General features: G+C 35.7%; 1 protein-coding gene across 2 annotated transcripts in view; it reads right to left on the bottom strand.

The window, feature by feature from the left end:
• Window positions 1-17,449, bottom strand: part of LOC111155139 (glutamate ionotropic receptor delta type subunit 2) — a 1,452,064-nt gene that overhangs the window by 195,915 nt on the left and 1,238,700 nt on the right. For both annotated transcript variants that reach the window (XM_022515215.1, XM_022515223.1), the window contains one exon: window positions 4,366-4,561. In XM_022515215.1, coding sequence (XP_022370923.1) covers window positions 4,366-4,561 — 196 coding nt within the window. The remainder of the gene's footprint in view (window positions 1-4,365; window positions 4,562-17,449) is intronic.

Genomic DNA, 17,449 nt, shown 5'->3' on the forward strand with positions numbered 1-17,449 from the left:
GTATGAGCAGAATGATGTTAGAAGGGATAAAGCTCTACCTTCAAGTAAGAGAAACTTAATGAGACTAGTAGCACAATTAAGAACAAACATAACCTGAGACATTAATGGTATCTATTTAAAGTTGTAATTAGATTGCAAGGACTGTTTGCACAGTGATGCAAGTTTTCCTGGAAGGCAGTTACTATATATATGAACTTGTGTCAAAGACACTGTAGAAGAAGTTTAGTCTTTTGTGGAAAATTGACCTGGAAGACCTCTAAAGTCTTTTCTGCCTGAACAAATTAGAAACCAACGACAGAGAAGAGGAAGCTGCTGTGTGAGATGGGCAAGACTAGTTACTAAAGCAAGAATCCACAACCACATTTCATGTATTACAGTTCTCAATCTTATAGACTCCCAGTGAGCTTTAGCAGGTGAGAAGGTCATTGGTTTTTGGTTGGTTGGTTTTGCGCTTTAAGAGAAGCTGGCCAAGACCTTGCAAACTGAACCGAAATACATTTCATTATTATTACCTATTTTTTGATCAAATCAATTTTCAGCTGTCTCTGATTTTGGTTGAAAGAATACATACAACAAGCAAATTTCACTTTGATATTTTCCATTATGAATTCATAAGAACATTCTTCACTGCCCCTCTAGTGAATCAGAAAACTAAATAAATATGGTATAAATCTAGATGACACGATTTGCAGTTTTTTAAAACTCATAAGCCCTCTTTATCAGTAGATTATAAGAGTAGAAATTCTCCTCTACTTCTTTTATTAATTAACCTTTTCAAATATGTTACAATTTTAACTTAATCTTAGAAGATACTATATAATAAAGCTTTGTCATTACAAATTGCTCACATTCTTTCAGGTAATCTTAAGGATCTTTTTATGAAGTTATTATTTACTTAATCATATTATTTATTGATGCCTATATATGTGTATATATATGTGTGTGTGTGTGTGTATATATATATATATATATGACAAAAAACATGTGAAGTAGGAATTCTTATCAACATGATAAAAATCCTGGGGCCCACAGATTTTAAGTAACTAGTTACATTTAAACATTTGAGCTTAAAAAATGAACTGTATTCGAACCCATGTTGAAATGTCTTTTGCAGGCTTTTAATTCTCACACTGTGACAATCTTAGGAGGAGACAGAGTCTTAGAGAAGCCAAGGGACTTGCCCAAAGTTGTACACATAAGAACTGGAAGAACCAGGAAACAGGGCTCTTTCTGTTCTTCATAATAGACTTTTTTTTTTTTTTTTTAATGTATGACATTTAATAACAGCATGAGGAACCCTAGCCCAGGACGAAAGATGATGGAATGGCTACATATTTAAAGAGAGAGAAATGGCAAAACCTACAAGAATTAACTAAATTTCTTAGCACACAATGCAAACTTATCAATAGCTTAGTCTAAAACACTTTTATTTCATAGAATCTCAAACCGAAATTTTCTCAGGGTAGGTATCTATAATTTCTTTTTACATATCCACAAATGTCAAATTAAATTCTATATGGTTAAAAGACATAAAGGTAAGAAAAAAAGAAACAGAAAACGTAGGAAACCATATGTACATGCTTTGAAAAGGAGAGGCTTTCTTAAACAATCCTGAAGACCTTGGAAGATCCATACGTATATCCTAACACATACATGACTATTTAAAAATCAAATATCAAATGTCACTTCTATGTGACATTTGATATTCCATACCCTTGTGATTTATTTTTTATTTTGGAAATGCTAGAATATAGGAAGTATACCCAGTTTGTATTACTACAAACACTGTAAGGTATATGGTTGTGTGCGTACACTGTAAGGTATATGGTTGTGTGCGTAAAAACATAAGAATGAAGCAAGACCTTATCTACATGTGTTGATGTGACTGACTACCTCTGAAATTTACCAGAGTCTTTTAGGGTCTCACTATTTTGGATCTGTATACTCTTACCAATCCCTATACATCAGGTATAGTGACCTTCTTGAAAGGTAATAATGAATCACCACATTCCCTTATTTTAGTAGCTTTTTTTTTTTTTTTTTTTTTGCCATTCAAGTAGAATCCAGATTCCTAATTAAGGGCAACAAGTTTCTTCATGATCTATCCCCTGCCTCCTAACTTCCTACCATGTTCTCTCATCGGGCATGTTCCAGTTCGTGTTGATTTTCAGCTGGTTTCTTGAATGTAACTCTACGCTTCTGCTAAGGTTGTGCTTGGTTTGGATGCCCTGTCACCCTCTCTTCTAGATAAACAGCTCCTGATCAGGCAGGTCATCACTAATATTTTATCTCCTCAGGGAACCATACTTGATTGCTGTTCTGAAAGTAGATGTTCTCTTTAATTTCTGTAGAAGGACCCAAGGTTTTTTTCCATAGCACTTATCATGATTTAAATCATTTTATTTGATCACATATTTTAGTTTTCTTTTCTCTCCAGACTTTACATTTCACAGATCCAGTGATCATTTCTCTGTGGTGGAGTTATGTATAGTTTCTCGATCAGTGCCTGGTATATAATTGGCACTTAGCAAATATTGTATGAAAAAATGAATAAATAAGTGATGAGTGAGTGAATATGTATCTTTTAAAATATTTTTTGAGAATCTGTATGTCTGCGTGGAGAAAAAAAGTGAATTCTCTCTGGGGCGCCTGGGTGGCTCAGTGGGTTAAACCTCTGCCTTCAGCTCAGGTCATGGTCTCAGGGTCCTGGGATCGAGTCCTGCATCAGGCTTTTTGCTCAGGAGGGAGCCTGCTTCCCCTTCTCTCTCTGCCTGCCTCTCTGCCTACTTGTGATCTCTGTCTGTCAAATAAATAAAATCTTTTTTTAAAAAAGTGAATTTTCTCTGGAATGATATGCTATAGAAAGAGGTTGTAAAGTATGGAGAGCTTTGGCTTCTAAAATAGAATAAAAATATAAATTGTGACTATATTTATCCCCAAGAAAATAAAATTCTTCTTAATAATTAACAATATGAAGGAAAGTAACTCTTCCCAAAATGACTTAGTATTCTTATTCTGAGGCTTAAGTTCATTCACATCCCATGAGTACCTAGTAAAGCCTAAAATGTCTACCCTCCCATCTCCTCCAGACAACATATAGGTCCACTCACTCACCCACTCTCACCCCCCCCCCCCATCCTTCTAGTAATTGTTGAACTTCTAGAAGCCAGTGGATTTTAAGATCAATACTTGGGTCCTGGGAAACTGGGGTTAATGCAATAAGGGTGATGGAGTTAGAGGCCATTGCTAACATTTCAAGGAATTCACATCCTAACGCATCATTAGGACTTAAACGAGGTTCATATCAGCATCCTCAGTTTTCAAAATAATGATGCCAACTAGGCTGACTCTAGGGAACCATAACATCAGTAGCAGATGAAGGACATCATATGAAAAGACACAGAATAATGCTAGAACCTGTGTCAGAATATTTTTTATAGCCATCAAAACATTCTCCAACATAGTATTAGTAAGTTTGCCTTTTGAACAAGGAGCTCAGACACGGGATCCAAATTATTCCGCTGTGGAAGGATACAGAGAAAAAGTGTATACCACCTTTGTTGCTATAATTGACATTCATGCGTGCATTCATTCATTCATCCTACAATTATTTATTGAATGTCAACCATTGTGATTTTCGCTGTGCTAACCAAGGGGATAATTTTAAACAAAAATCATTCAGTTCTCTCGTGCAGACTGATGGGACATGAGGAAGAAAGAATTACTTCTGTAGAGGTGTTTTAAACCACAGCCCAGAATAAAAACTAGCTTCATGTTTTACACAAAGGACTGTTTCGTAAGTTTTTTTATCCCCCTGATAAAAATAACTTCTAAATGATGGTTATTTAAAATAAGCTAGAAATAAAGATTTTCACTTTTGGAATAGAAATAGACATTTGCAGGAACCTTATTTGTTGACAAGATTAACTTTTATCCACCACATAATCATAAGTAAAGATAAAGTTTCATCTAAAAGGAAATGCAGTATAGAAAATACCCCAAAGTCATTTGAAAGAATTGGATAACCCTAATGATATTTGGAATGGGATTCATAAAAACCTTTTCAGTCTTCATGTGCATAAGTCGCTGACCAATCTGAACAAAATACTAGTTTATGTTTTCTAGTTTTGGAATTTTATTGGAGACAGATCCATTAGACACAGCACAGAAGGCTTTGAATTCCCTTTGCTTAAGCACTCTGCCAACTCAAAATCTCCTTTAAATCAATACGAGGTATAATTTAATTGCAGACTCTGTGTCAAAGTTAAAATTTTAGAAAAGAAATAAACCAAACTTCATGTAGCAATTCAAATATAGGAGACAAAATAGCAGACTAGACTATTATAGCAGAACAATGACCAGTACCTTTTGAATGCCTGCTTGGGATTCCAGAACGTTATTCTCTGATCCATTGCTTCTATTGATCATCCGCCACATTTGGGAATACATGCTGTCCCTTTCAAAAGGATTCATTCCCTTCATGCGGACATGTTCATATACTGCAGAGTCCAGTACTGTGCCATAAGGGATGTCTGTTTGCTTGGAGAGGTCCTGGAGAGATCTTCATGATTAGGAGAGAAGAGAGACACAAGAAAGAAATTGGAAATAAAGTTATAGGAAACAGAATAATATATGTAAATACAGATGTCAAATTGCTTTCCTATTTTGTGGTTTCTTAATATTAAAATGTAATATATAAGGAGAATTGCTGTTAGGGTGTATGACAAATGTGTGTGTGTGTGTGTGTGTGTGTGTGTGTGTGTGTGTGTATGTGTGTGAGCCTTCACTGTGAAAAAAACCAAAACCAAAACTAGATCTAGCAATTCCATCAAGGCAAAAACAAATTAAATTAGATTGCTGGATAACCACATAATCATTTAGTTAAAAAACAACTACATGTTATAAGCCTTAAGCCTATGTTCTTTTAGGTAGCAATGTTTAAATATTTTTTAAAATAATTACATTGTGCATGAACAACCCATTTTGAGGTGAAGTGTATATTTAAAAATTAATATTTATGATAATCACTAACAAGCGGCTACCATATACATGCCAACAACTGACATACATTATTCTCACAGCAGTGTCCCATTTCTCAGAAGTATTTCACACATTTTATCAATGAGGAAACTCAGGTTGAGAGTATAAGCATTTGCTCAGTGTGGCACAGTCAGTGAGGGATGAGATAAGATTCAAATGTAGGCTTCAAAAGCTATAGTATTTTTACTGCAAGATACTGCCTCTTATTTGCTTTAAGTTTGTGTGTGTGCACATGCATGTGTGTGTCTGTGGGTGTGAAAGAGAGAGAAAGAGAGAGGGAGAGAGAGAGAGACTTCTATTTGTATTCAAACAGAATAGAATTCATGTTTCCAGAACGATGAATATATTTTTAGCTCTCTCTTATGCATAATAATGATCAGGATTTTCACATCCATCTTTGAGTTATATAGATGGTATCTACTTGTCCTAGGTTATTCATCTTAAATTGGTGGTCAACTTCCTTACATTTAAGTTTCTGAGCTGCTCTGTATTTTCTAACTTGGAGAACCAATTACTGCTGCACTGAAACTCATTTGAGTTTGTGTAGCTGCTCAACTCTAATGACTGAGGTTTAAGAACAAATATGTGTCTTTGGCATACTGTACAAAATTAGACACTGGCATATTCAAGTTCACTAACCTCTGCGAATGGCAGCAGATGCTTTGAAACACTATACCATATTTTGAACAAGAATATTCAGAGCCCTCCACAGCCATGGGTCAGGAAACTCATGTTATGTATACTTTTGACCTTTTGGTCTGTTTCTAGATGGAGTTTGCTAATGATTTCCTGGGGCCTTAGCAAACAACACTAGCATTGGGCAAGGGTATTGGGAATACTCTTGCAGGTCACCAGTTTCCATCATGTGCAAAACTGTATTACAAACAATAAATTATGGGCTGTGTTTGCTAGAGGAGTATTCATGCCATTTTCTAATAGTAACTTTCAGCAAAATTTAATCTACATTTTATTGAGTTTTAGGTTGTCGATGTGTATCATTTACTCTATGGAAACTACCATGATAATTCCTTTTTGTTCTGTACTTCTGCTTAAAATAATGTGTTGAAAAATGACTATTTCCATGAGAGACTGTGGACTCTGAGAAACAAACTGAGGGTTTTGGAGGGAAGGGGGGTCGGGGGGGTTGGCTGAGCCCAGTGGTGGGTATTAAGGAGGGCACGTATTGCATGGAGCACTGGGTGAGGTGCATAAACAATGAATTATGGATTACTGAAAAAAAATAAATTAAATTATATTTAAAAAAATGACTATTTCCAAGGAAAAATTTGCTGGAGTATTCTACAACTATTAAATTAATTCTACCATTTGTAAAAAGATAAAATAACAGTATGAAGAATAACTGAGGACAAAAGCAGGAATAAAATCAAGCTACACATAGCTAGGGTACAACCTCATAGGAGAGTAAAAGGGCACTTTCTCCTGGGATATCCCACAATTATCTTGTTAACAGTATAGCAATAAGACTCTTGTTCCCAAAGATCATTTACTTCTCAACCACTGCTGTTTCCAGTAGTGGGAGTGAAACTATTAAAAACATTAACATTTTAACATATTTCCCATTGTTTAGTGGAGGACGATCTAAAGTGGTAACACAGGAAAAAGAAATGAAACATTATCAATTCAGGTTATAATAGCAGTAGCAAATAGCAATTTGTTCAATACCTATTAATACAAGAGCCTAGGCTAGCTAGTTTTATGGAGCTTGCACCTTCTAAAACCAGAAGGTCCCATGGCTGGAGAAGGCCATGTCACATTTCATCAGAGACCCTCCCAGGATGGGATTGGCCACTAGCTGTTTAGAACATTTGGCAATCAACCAGTATTATAACTCTCGGAAACTTTCAATTTGGTGGTGGTGAGATCATAACCTAGGGGTAAAATTTTTGTATGCCCACACCTCTAAATATATAATTTGTTTGCCCAACTAGTCATACCAGTAAAATACTGTTAAATAAATTAACACTTCCTCTTAGCTTTTCATGAAAAGAAAATTGAAATCAAATGTTAGGATCGTTTTAATAGAATCATTTTCTGTGGCATAACATCACCTTCAATATCAGCTTTACAACTTGAATATAGAATTGTCATACAAATAGTCTTGTTGGTGAAACTGATTTGTACATAGTAAAAATTTTAAAGGAATTTCTTAATATACTGCCTGTGTGAAATTCCTGATGTCAGAAAAAAAAAAGGCATTTTATGTTCAACATACCTCAGATTTAGAATAGCAGAGCATTTGTAACTTAGAACAAAGACATGTTCCCTCCAGCTTCATTTCTGATATCAAGTTCAGCTTATAAATTTGCCTTGAGATATGCTTGCAATAAAAATTACAGCTTGCCTGATTCAGCATCGTTCCATTATAGTACACTGAGACAGTACCAAAAGTGACAAAAATAAAATGAAGCAAATTGAAGTGAGCACAAACAGCTTATTACAGAAAGTGAAGGCTGTTTTAGGAGCCGAACACAGAAAGACAGTGACCATTTTATGTGGTCATTCTGTTATTTTTCATGCTGTTAAGATTTTAGAGTAATATCAGCAGAAAAGGAATGGCCTATAGTATGAACCCTTAAAAGAAATAGAGTAAATTCTTCTACAAGTGGTATTCCTCAAAAAAATTGTATCTTAAGTTCAACATCTGAGTATTACTTAGATATGCCAAATCATTGTTTTTTTTGGTTTGTTTTGCCAAATCAGTTTTAAATGCAAAATAATTCTAAAATAATTAATAAGAACCTAATATATAAGTTAATTTATCATGGCAAATGTTGTCATTTCTTTTTTAACAATTGCCAATGCATACCCAGGTCACAGAGGAAATGGGAAAATCTAGAGCATTCTAGAAAGGAGTTAACTTGGAATATACTCATACTGATATATTCCATTTCTCCACTTAATCTCACACAATTCACATTTACCACATAAAACTCAGCAAACAATCACTCTGCAGATCTATTATACCTGAGTCCCCCTCTCCCAACCCCACACCCCCATTCATGCACATAGAGTTAAAAAAAAAGTGTCTTTAGCAATAAGTGGTGAATAATAAAAGAAAGCAAATGGTTTGCTACTTTAAGCCTTGTTCTCCCATCATCTTTTCAAAATTCTACTTTTATTTTTCCTGGTGTCCTGTACTACTAGCAACCCATGGGTACTAAAGAATACTGAGAGATGATAGATAAGTGGTATTTACTTATTTGCATGAACATTATATGTACTTAGAAATTGTAATTTAGGGTACTTCTGTAAAGTCAATTTCAGGAATTTGGGTGGATCTAGGCTGATTGCAAACTCTTTCCATGAGAAAAACAAACACTTAAAACCCTTCAAACATAGAAAATTAATTTTGATACATGTGATACTCTGATATTAGGTATTAGTGATAGCAGTAGCTTTGACATTGGGTAAGTTAGATTTTAAAGTCGAGCAGATAGATTATTTGTGGGCTGTGTGATGTTAACCCCTGTTAACCTGAATTTTCTCAACTATAAATGGAGAGAATAAGAGTGTCTAAGGGTGAATACAAGAGGACATGTCACATCGGTATTCAACTAACTTATCCATTGTTTTATTTTTATTTTATTTTAGTTTTTATAAAAAGATTTTTTATTTTAGTGAGAGAGGGAGAGAGAGAGAACATGAGTGGACAGAGGAAGAGGGAGAGAATCCTCAAGCAGACTCCCTGCTTAGCCTGGAACCTGACTTGGTGCTTGATCTCACGACCCTGCGATCACAACCTGAGCAAAAACCAAGCATCAGATGCTTAACCAACTGCACCCCTCTATTGTCTTATATGGAGATTATTATTACAATGATCCATCTCTGAATAATGCCCTATTTAATAATTTCTAATGGATATTTGGTATGTGGCAGGGTGATCCCTTTATATTGCTGAAGAGGAGATTCATGAATGATACTGAATAGTCATAACTTTGAATGTGTTGCTACTTACTTACATTTCTAAAATTGTCAACTAATTAAAAATCTAATGCCTTTTCCCTCTGTAGTGAACTTTCACTCATATTTTTACCTATTTTCCTTTAACAAGAGAATAGATCTTACCCATATAAACTTTAAAATAAGACATATAAGTCTTTCTTTTCCATCTTCATTCCCTTTCTTCTTTTTAAACATTTGAGTTTGGTTTTATGTAATGCTCACCAACACACAGCTGTCAGCTTTAACTCTGGGGAATTGTAAGTCTAGTCCCATTTTTAATGAAATGGAACAAAGCAACTGAAGTTATCACATCGGAAGGGATTTTTCTTCAGGGTAAAAAGAAATGGAACGTGGTTGATAGGATAGTTGTTAGATCCTTCAGGCCAAGGGGCTGACGGTAGAAGAGAGACTAGCAAACGGGGATGTATTAAAAATGTCTTCCAACTCAGTTCAGGTTTTTTTTTTCCTTTCTCCCACAGTTTCTTCCTCTGGATGCTGATTTCAGCATCTACCAAAGGAAAAGATATTGTTATAGCTCTAAGAGCCCATCAGTAACCATGTTAAAATTCTGCCTGGTTCCCACTGCTGTTCAGTGGTTGTGGCCAAGAGCTTGGTGACTTCAGAGGCAGGTTTTCCAGAAAAAAGAAAAAAAAAAAAAAGAAAAAAGAAAAAAAGAAAGAAAAAAAAAAAGAAAAAGTATTCCAAAATTTAAAACCTAAGAAGACTACTAATATGCCAAATAAAGTTCCACTAGACTGATATTTAGTGTTACTGAGACCTAAGAAGAAGAAATAAGTATTGAAAAATGGACTGCAGTGGTCAGGTAAGGCAGGCCTACCTCTGAGAGGTACAGCCAATGGCCAGCACTGGGCAACCTCTTAGGTTCTACAAACTTGGACTTTGAAGATGGAAAGATTTGAGTTTCAATCCTTGGACAAGTTATTTAATTTTCTCTAAATTGAAATCCACTTCCCTAGTAAATAGGGAAAAATAATAATTTTGTAATAAGGTATGTGGAGGTTTGATGTAGATACGGATATAAGACACCTTAATACTTAACACTTTATAAGGGCTCCATTACTGGTAGTTGCAATTATTAATTTTATTATTTATTACTACTATCACTATTACTATTATTATTATTACTGTTATGCTCTGTTATAATTTTTGGAATTACTATTTCCTTATTTTTCCCACCAATTAAATTCTTTTCAGATTCCTCACCATGGCCTTTCTAAGTCCCCTACCCCAACTAATCTCTTATCAACTGCTGTATATTTTACTTCCCGAATCTTACAAATCTGTCACTACCTTTGTCCTTTCATTGCTAATACTCTCAGTGTTTCTATCTAGAGAATCTTCCTTTCTTGTTTTTAAATGATTTTATTTATTTATTTATTTTAGAGAGACACAGAGAGAGAGTGCAAGCAGGAGAAGGGGCAGAGACAGAAGGAGAGGGAGAGAGAATCCCAAGCAACAGGCTCTATGCTAAGCCTGGAGTTGGATGAGGGGTTCAATCCCAGGACCTTGAAGTCATGATCTGAGAGGAAATCAAGAGTCAGACACTTAACTGACTGAGCCATCCAGGAGGCCCTAGAGAATTATTTCTAAACCTTTTCCCTATCTCTATTCTCTCCCATCTCTAATCCATCCCCCACAACACAGCTGAAGTGTTCTTTCTGATATATGTCTGATCCTATCCCAGTTTTATTTAAATACTTCCTATATTCCCCATTGCCCCCCAAATCTTCCAACTCCATAGCATTCGATACCTGCAAAAATTTGGCTTAAAATTGTTTTCCATTCTCAGAAACAAACTTGTGCCTCATTCGTACTCCCATTATAAGACAAACAAACCATTTCATCTTTCCTTGCTTGGTAGGCATTTGCTGTGCACAAGATGTCTCCCTGTCTACCTGGTGAATTCTTTCCCTTCAAGTCAAGGTCATACTCAGCTGCCTCTTTGTGCTCTTCTAACACTTAGAATATGTTCACATTTTAGCATTTTGTTATGAAATTTTACTTCTTTTTTTAACTCACTAGTATATATTCCGCTGATACCCATAATTTTTCTTTAAGTTCATCTTTGAAACTCAGAACCTAGCCCAGGGTCTGGAAAAGAGCAGTCAATGAAGCTCACATATTTTTGGCTATGCTTTTTTACTAGAAACATGCTTTCGTCTTGGAAAGCCAGCATTCCCATTAAGCTAGTATTGCATAAAAATGGGATTTTTATTATACATTACCAGCCATTCTGTAAATGACTAATCATGGCCAGCAGTATTTTGCACTTAAAAATAACAACTAATTTTTAAGGGAGATTTGGAAATTTCTCCTGTAATAAAATCAGCTGCAAAAGCTCTATCAGACCACCAGTGAATTACTTAACAAGACATTTTGCCATGTAGATAAAATAAATAAATTCAGAGGCAAGACAAATAAAAAGAAAACCCAAACAAATAGAACTGAAATAAAGTATTTGGAAAAGCTAAAGTTATAGTCCATACTTCTGGGTCACATAGGATCTGGTACAGAGTGGAATGTGTGTTCCTGAAAGAGAGACCTAAGCATTGTGGAAAGGGAGCTAATTAGTGGTTCTTTTGATGAGTGATTTCTGACTAAAATTTCAGAAGCAAGCTGAAATGGTGACAAAAATTGCTCTACTAAGTCTGCTAACTGAAATGATTAAAAATGTAAAAGAACTCATGATTATAGGAGCTAAGGAAGAGATAAGAACTAGAACAGGGAGAGAATAGTAACCTTTGGTAATACTGAGTATTATTACCAAAAGCTAATTTTTTTTTCCCCTCTCCAAGGTTGAGTTTTTACACAAAGAGGAAGGAGAGTGTGTATGCTCTGTTTATAAAAGAATGGACTAACACCGCAGAAAGGTTTCCCATCTTCCAACTAGTAGCCTAGCTAAAGACCACTAGTCTTCTGAGAAACCCCATTTCTGCATTTTATTAGCTCCTTCTCTTCAGTGATGTTTCCCAAACCTTCTCAGACACGGGTTTATACAGAAAATCTGATTAAATATAAGGGGACCAAGAGTCAAGGATGAGGCAAGCAAGACTCTAATTGTCAGAAGACAATTTGGATTGCTAATGGCTCAGTCCCTACTGAAGACTCAGTAAGAACTATTTTAAGTGCATGAGGGGTGCCACTACTTCCTGAAAACAGGCTCAGGGAAGAGATTAACGTTCTTTAGCCCAATAATGTTAACTTCCTTCTTTTATAAAGATTAAGATCAAAGTCATGTTTGTGGAAGAAATACGGTTTTCTCATTAAAGATTAGATTGTACAGCTTAAAAGTATAATTTGTGGGGCAGGGTAATTCACAAAGAACTCAGCCACAGCAATCCTTGGTGGAGTAGTATAGTGATTTTGTCTTTCTTCCTCTCAAAGTGTCAGAGTTTCTTCCTTCTCAAGACAGCAGAAGCTGAGATTCTGAGGCCAACAATTCTGAATGATACCAGAGAAGGCAGAGGGCTAGGATTTTTTACTTGTGAACACAAAGAGAGTTTCCCAAGAGAAGCCCCATGGATGGAGAAGGTGCTTCATAAAACGGGCTGTATGAGGACCAAGAGCAGTGAGGATTTACAGAGCAGGGTCAGAGGATAAGGGTGGCTCCACGTGGGACACTCAAATAGGGCCCGGATGGTGCAGTCTTTTCCTCTTTCTCTGTTCTGTCTCCTCCACACTCTGTCCTACTCACCTCACCTGCCCTCAAACCTGCCCTTATGGGCCTCAACAGAGTAAATTAGATAAAAGACAGCTTCAGGCCTTTGTGCTGTGAATTTCTTTAGAATATTTATTTAATCTTTACTTTTAAGAACTTATTTATTTACTTACTTAGGTGTTGAGTTGTGTAAGTTTTTTATATATTTTGGCTATTAACCCCTTATCAGATAGATCCTTTGCAAGTTTCTTTTTCCATTCTGTAGGTTGTCTTTGTTTTGTTCGCAGTTTCCTTTGCTGTGAGAAACCTTTTTATTTTGGTATGGTCCCAATGGGTTAATTTTGCTTTTGTTTTCTGTGCCTGAGAAGACATCTAGAAAAATGTTTCTATGGCTTATGTTTCAAGTATGCTTGGTCTAGAAAAAGTATAGTAGTACTCATGAAGAGGACACTTCTCCCTTCTGAATGCTGTCCCTACATGGTGGATCACTGGGCACCAAGATGACTCTCAAGGACTTCCTGAGAGATTTAGAAATATCCTACACCTTCTCCCTCACAGAGTAGTTGGGGCATCCCCGTCTGCCATGCGCTCTAGATAAGATGGTCACAGGTCATATTGAAAATTCATATATATATATAGATGAGATGATAAAACTGGATATCACAAGCTAGTTATCTTCCTGCACTTGGAGAGACTTGTATTCCTGTGGCATGTTTAAAAGTTGATTTGGCTTGTGGATATGACAGATCATCTTAGAGACCACAAAGGAGGATGGAAACACTCATCTTTTATATTGCTGTTAGACATAATAAAACTGATTCTTAAATTCTCTCAAAAAATGACAATGTTATACAGATGTGAGAAAATATGGAAAATCTGGTTGACTTCTCTGACTTGTTGACCCACATTATAAGCTAGGAACTAATTTTGTCACATCATGAATCCTAAATCCTGATATGTGAAAGACACTGTATTTTTCTACCTGCTAACAGAATTGTCATTTATGAACCTGCTCTCTAATTTTAAATAGTTTATTAGTTAACTAAAGTAGCCTTTCATTATATATATAGATAATAATTCATTACAAAAGGCCCCAGTATTCTGTGAATCTCATACAAAAGGCCCCAGTATTCTATGAATTTAATTAGCCTGCAATTATCTGTGTAAGGAAGATAGTATGTACAGTTTCTTCCTGAGATACCATGAAAAAGATGCAATATTTATTTACCCCAGGACACTATGAACAAATATGGAATTATCCTAAATTTGTATGGTCAGCATTTCATAATGCCACTATTGACTATAAGCTGATTATAAAATTTTTGTTAAGATGATATCCTCAAGTATTTCAACAGACTTCAATAGAATAATACATTTTTATGTTTTTACATCATTGAAAATACAGGAAAGACCTGACTAATTCCCATGAATTTCCCTGAGGATCAAAAAAATTTCTAAATGGTGTTAAGAGAGAACCCTAATAAAATCATAACATCAGAGAGTTTGGAGGAGTTCCTGGAGGTATCACATAATTCGATGCTATATCTTAAGGTATAAAAGCCAATCTCCAAAATGGACTTTATTCTTCTTCCTTAGGCACTTCACTGACTTAGGAAACTTAACACCAGAAAGTTCTCATTCATGCCTAACCTAAAACTTGCCTATTTCACATAAGCCTCTCATTTTCTTCTCAGTGAAAATGGACAATAGCTACTCACCACCTCCAGTACAATATTTCTTTATATAATAAAACACTTTTTCATTTTCATCTTTTAACCTTTTCCTTATTGAGTTAAGCACTAAATTCCTGTGGTTCTTACCCACAGGATCTATTACTCATTTTTTTTACATGGTTATTAGCTAAGGCATCTTTTCCTTTTCTATGGTAATTTTTGCAAAATTTATGGACCTCATAAATAGGTCATGATAGTGCTTAAAAAGCCCTAACAACTTTTACACTGCTAGGTGACTTTGGCCATTTTGTTCATAAACACCAACATTTCATTTCAATTTGTAATTGACAAATGATTCATTCTGAAACTGTCTTCACCTCCAGTTTTAAATTTTCATAAATACACACACATACACACACATAAACAGACACACTGCTTTTTTCCATCTCTGAGTGAATTATTACATATTTGTGCCTATTAAGCCCCGTCTCACTTATAATCACCTTGTTTAATTTGCCAAAGTCTTTATGAATTATTGCAGTGTGGGTTCTAGTCAATAACCACCCCTACTCAATATAAGGTAATCTGCATGTTTAATAAGCTTACTCCCTATTCTATACTTCTAATCAACACCAAAAATGTTCCTTAGAATCAAGGCCAGTGCTGACTTATGGGAAAAACTTTATTCAATATACCCTCCAAGGCTGACATTGAACCATTGATCATAACCTCACATATAGCCTAACAAGCTCTGATACAATAATACATAATACTACTACACAAAAAATGACCCAAATAAAATACAATATAGATTCAAATGAGGAATCAATAGTAATTTGTAATTTTTTTCCCCTGTAACTTTTTTTAAGGAGTTCAAAAACTTTAATCACATTATCAAGTTATTCATAGTGGAAAGAGATACCTGAAGAGAAAGAAGTGACCAAGAGTAACAGCAGGGCAAATTTAATAGCCTATTTAAAGACCCAGTAGAACACTACTGTCAAAGTAAAGTGGAAGGTCATCGTTTCAAGGAAGATTCTAATGAATCTATCTAAAAACAAAGATCCTGCCTGGCTCTTCATAGCACAGAGCAGGAGACCAGGTTTCTACTGATTACTTAAAATTTCCCAAATACAAAATATATTTTCCTTCTTCCCAGTGTAGTAGATCTGTGGATGTCTCCAAAAAAGTATTGTTTATGCTCTATTTCCAATTAGGTATATTTCTTTTTTGATAAATTTTGACTCAAACTATGCACAAAATGCATGTCCTGATGTTCAGAGTCAGGTCTTATTAATAGCCATTCAGATTATAAATGCCCAAAATGTTTTGGAAAGGTATGCCCACCCCCAACCCCAATCCCTGCCCCATTCAGCAGCAATCCTGAGGATTCTGTAGCATTGCTTTGAGAAAATGGCAGTCTTCCTCTGAAAAAGTGGCCCAGGAAGCCACTTGCAATCTGTTCTTTATCTTCTTCATCACTTGCCATGATCAGGTGTATATGGCGATTTTTAAACTTTTTCCTTAGGTTTAAAGATCAGGGTTTGAGAAGTAGGGTCTGTAATAGGGTGTGTGTGTAGGAGTGAAGGAGAAAGTCATTAAAAATAAATTGAATGTCTTTAGATGACAGGAGCTTGCGGAGCAGCTAAGAGGATCAGAGAACTAATGGGGTCAAACAGACACTTAGTAGAGGGTGGAGGTCAGCCCATCAAGATTGCTGGTGTGACGGAGAAGGTAGGAAAAGAAAGGTAAGACAAGAGAAACAGAAATAAAGAAAAAAAAAAAAAAGAAGAAGATATGGCAAACCAAGAGTTTCCTTTCAGTTCTGCCTTACAATCTAGGATTTCTTTTATAAAAATAATATGTGAGGGGCACCTGGGTGGCTCAGTCAGTTAAGTGTTTGCCTTCAACTCAGGTCATGATCCCAGGATGCTGGGATCAAGCCTCACATCATGCTCCCTGCTCAACGGGGAGCCTGCTTCTCCCTCTCCCTCTGCCGGCTGCTCCCCTTGTTTGTGCTCTCTTTCTGTGTCAAATGAATAAATAAAATAAAATAAATTTAAAAATTGTAAGTTTAAAAATATGTGAATGTATTTTTGTCTGTTATCTTGGACTTTGTTTAATAAGCTATCTCATTTGTGTGGTTGATAGAGACTTGTCTAGTTGAAGGGACATTGAAAATAATTTAATCCAAACTGTGGAACAATATTTGTGAAGTGAGAACAAGAATGGATCACATTTTTAAAGACAGAAAGGTAAGTACAAAGTGGTTTAAAAACTTGCCTTATTCTTTAGTAACAAGAATAAGAACGCTTGAACTAGGTCTCTAGTCTCCTTCAGCATTGTTCTGCACTACAGTCCTGCCTGCTGATCCCACTGTCACTATTTCTATCACATACTCTTCCTACGTTAGTTTCACAATCACATGCCCCATACTCCAACTAGCTCTTCTGAAATGACTCAGCCACGTACTCCCGAGCATAGGGCTTTTGTCATATCCACATACTTGTGGTAGATAGAATTTCATGATTCAGCTGATTTCAGGTAAGGAAGGAAAACAACAAGAAATAGGAGACAGTAATTTATATTTTCAAGTTCTTAATAGGTTTCTGGGTTTGGATAATGAAGGTTGGGGAGAAAGAAAGAGCGGAGGACTTGACTTGCTTAGAATAATTGCTTGTCAAGAAGAAGATCAAGTTAGGGGTTGTGGGCACTTAATAGTTTGGGGAAGTTTTCATCTTGGTGAGCTTAGTGTAAATAAGAATCTATAGCGATGCTAATACAGCCTTGTCCCTGGGAGTCACAAATAAAGTAGGAGACAACTTTTAATTAAATGCTCACTGAAGGGTGGCTTTGAAAAACTCTGAGAGTTTTTATTTTTTTCAAAAAGAGAGAAAATCATGGTCTATAATATCTAGATGGCTATATGTATATAAAACATCCATCACTGTGGTATTTAAGTGCTTTGACAAGTAAGCCATTTCAACACCAAACAATACAGAGGAAGGGGATGAATGTCTTCCTCTGTCTGTAGTGTCTGTGTACTCTGAAGCTGAGCCTATACAATTCTGTACTAAACTGAAACATAAAAGTG

The sequence above is a fragment of the Enhydra lutris genome, unplaced genomic scaffold (genome assembly GCF_002288905.1).
Source record: "Enhydra lutris kenyoni isolate GAN:26980312 unplaced genomic scaffold, ASM228890v2 scaffoldscaffold3, whole genome shotgun sequence".
Taxonomy (NCBI): Eukaryota; Metazoa; Chordata; class Mammalia; order Carnivora; family Mustelidae; genus Enhydra; species Enhydra lutris.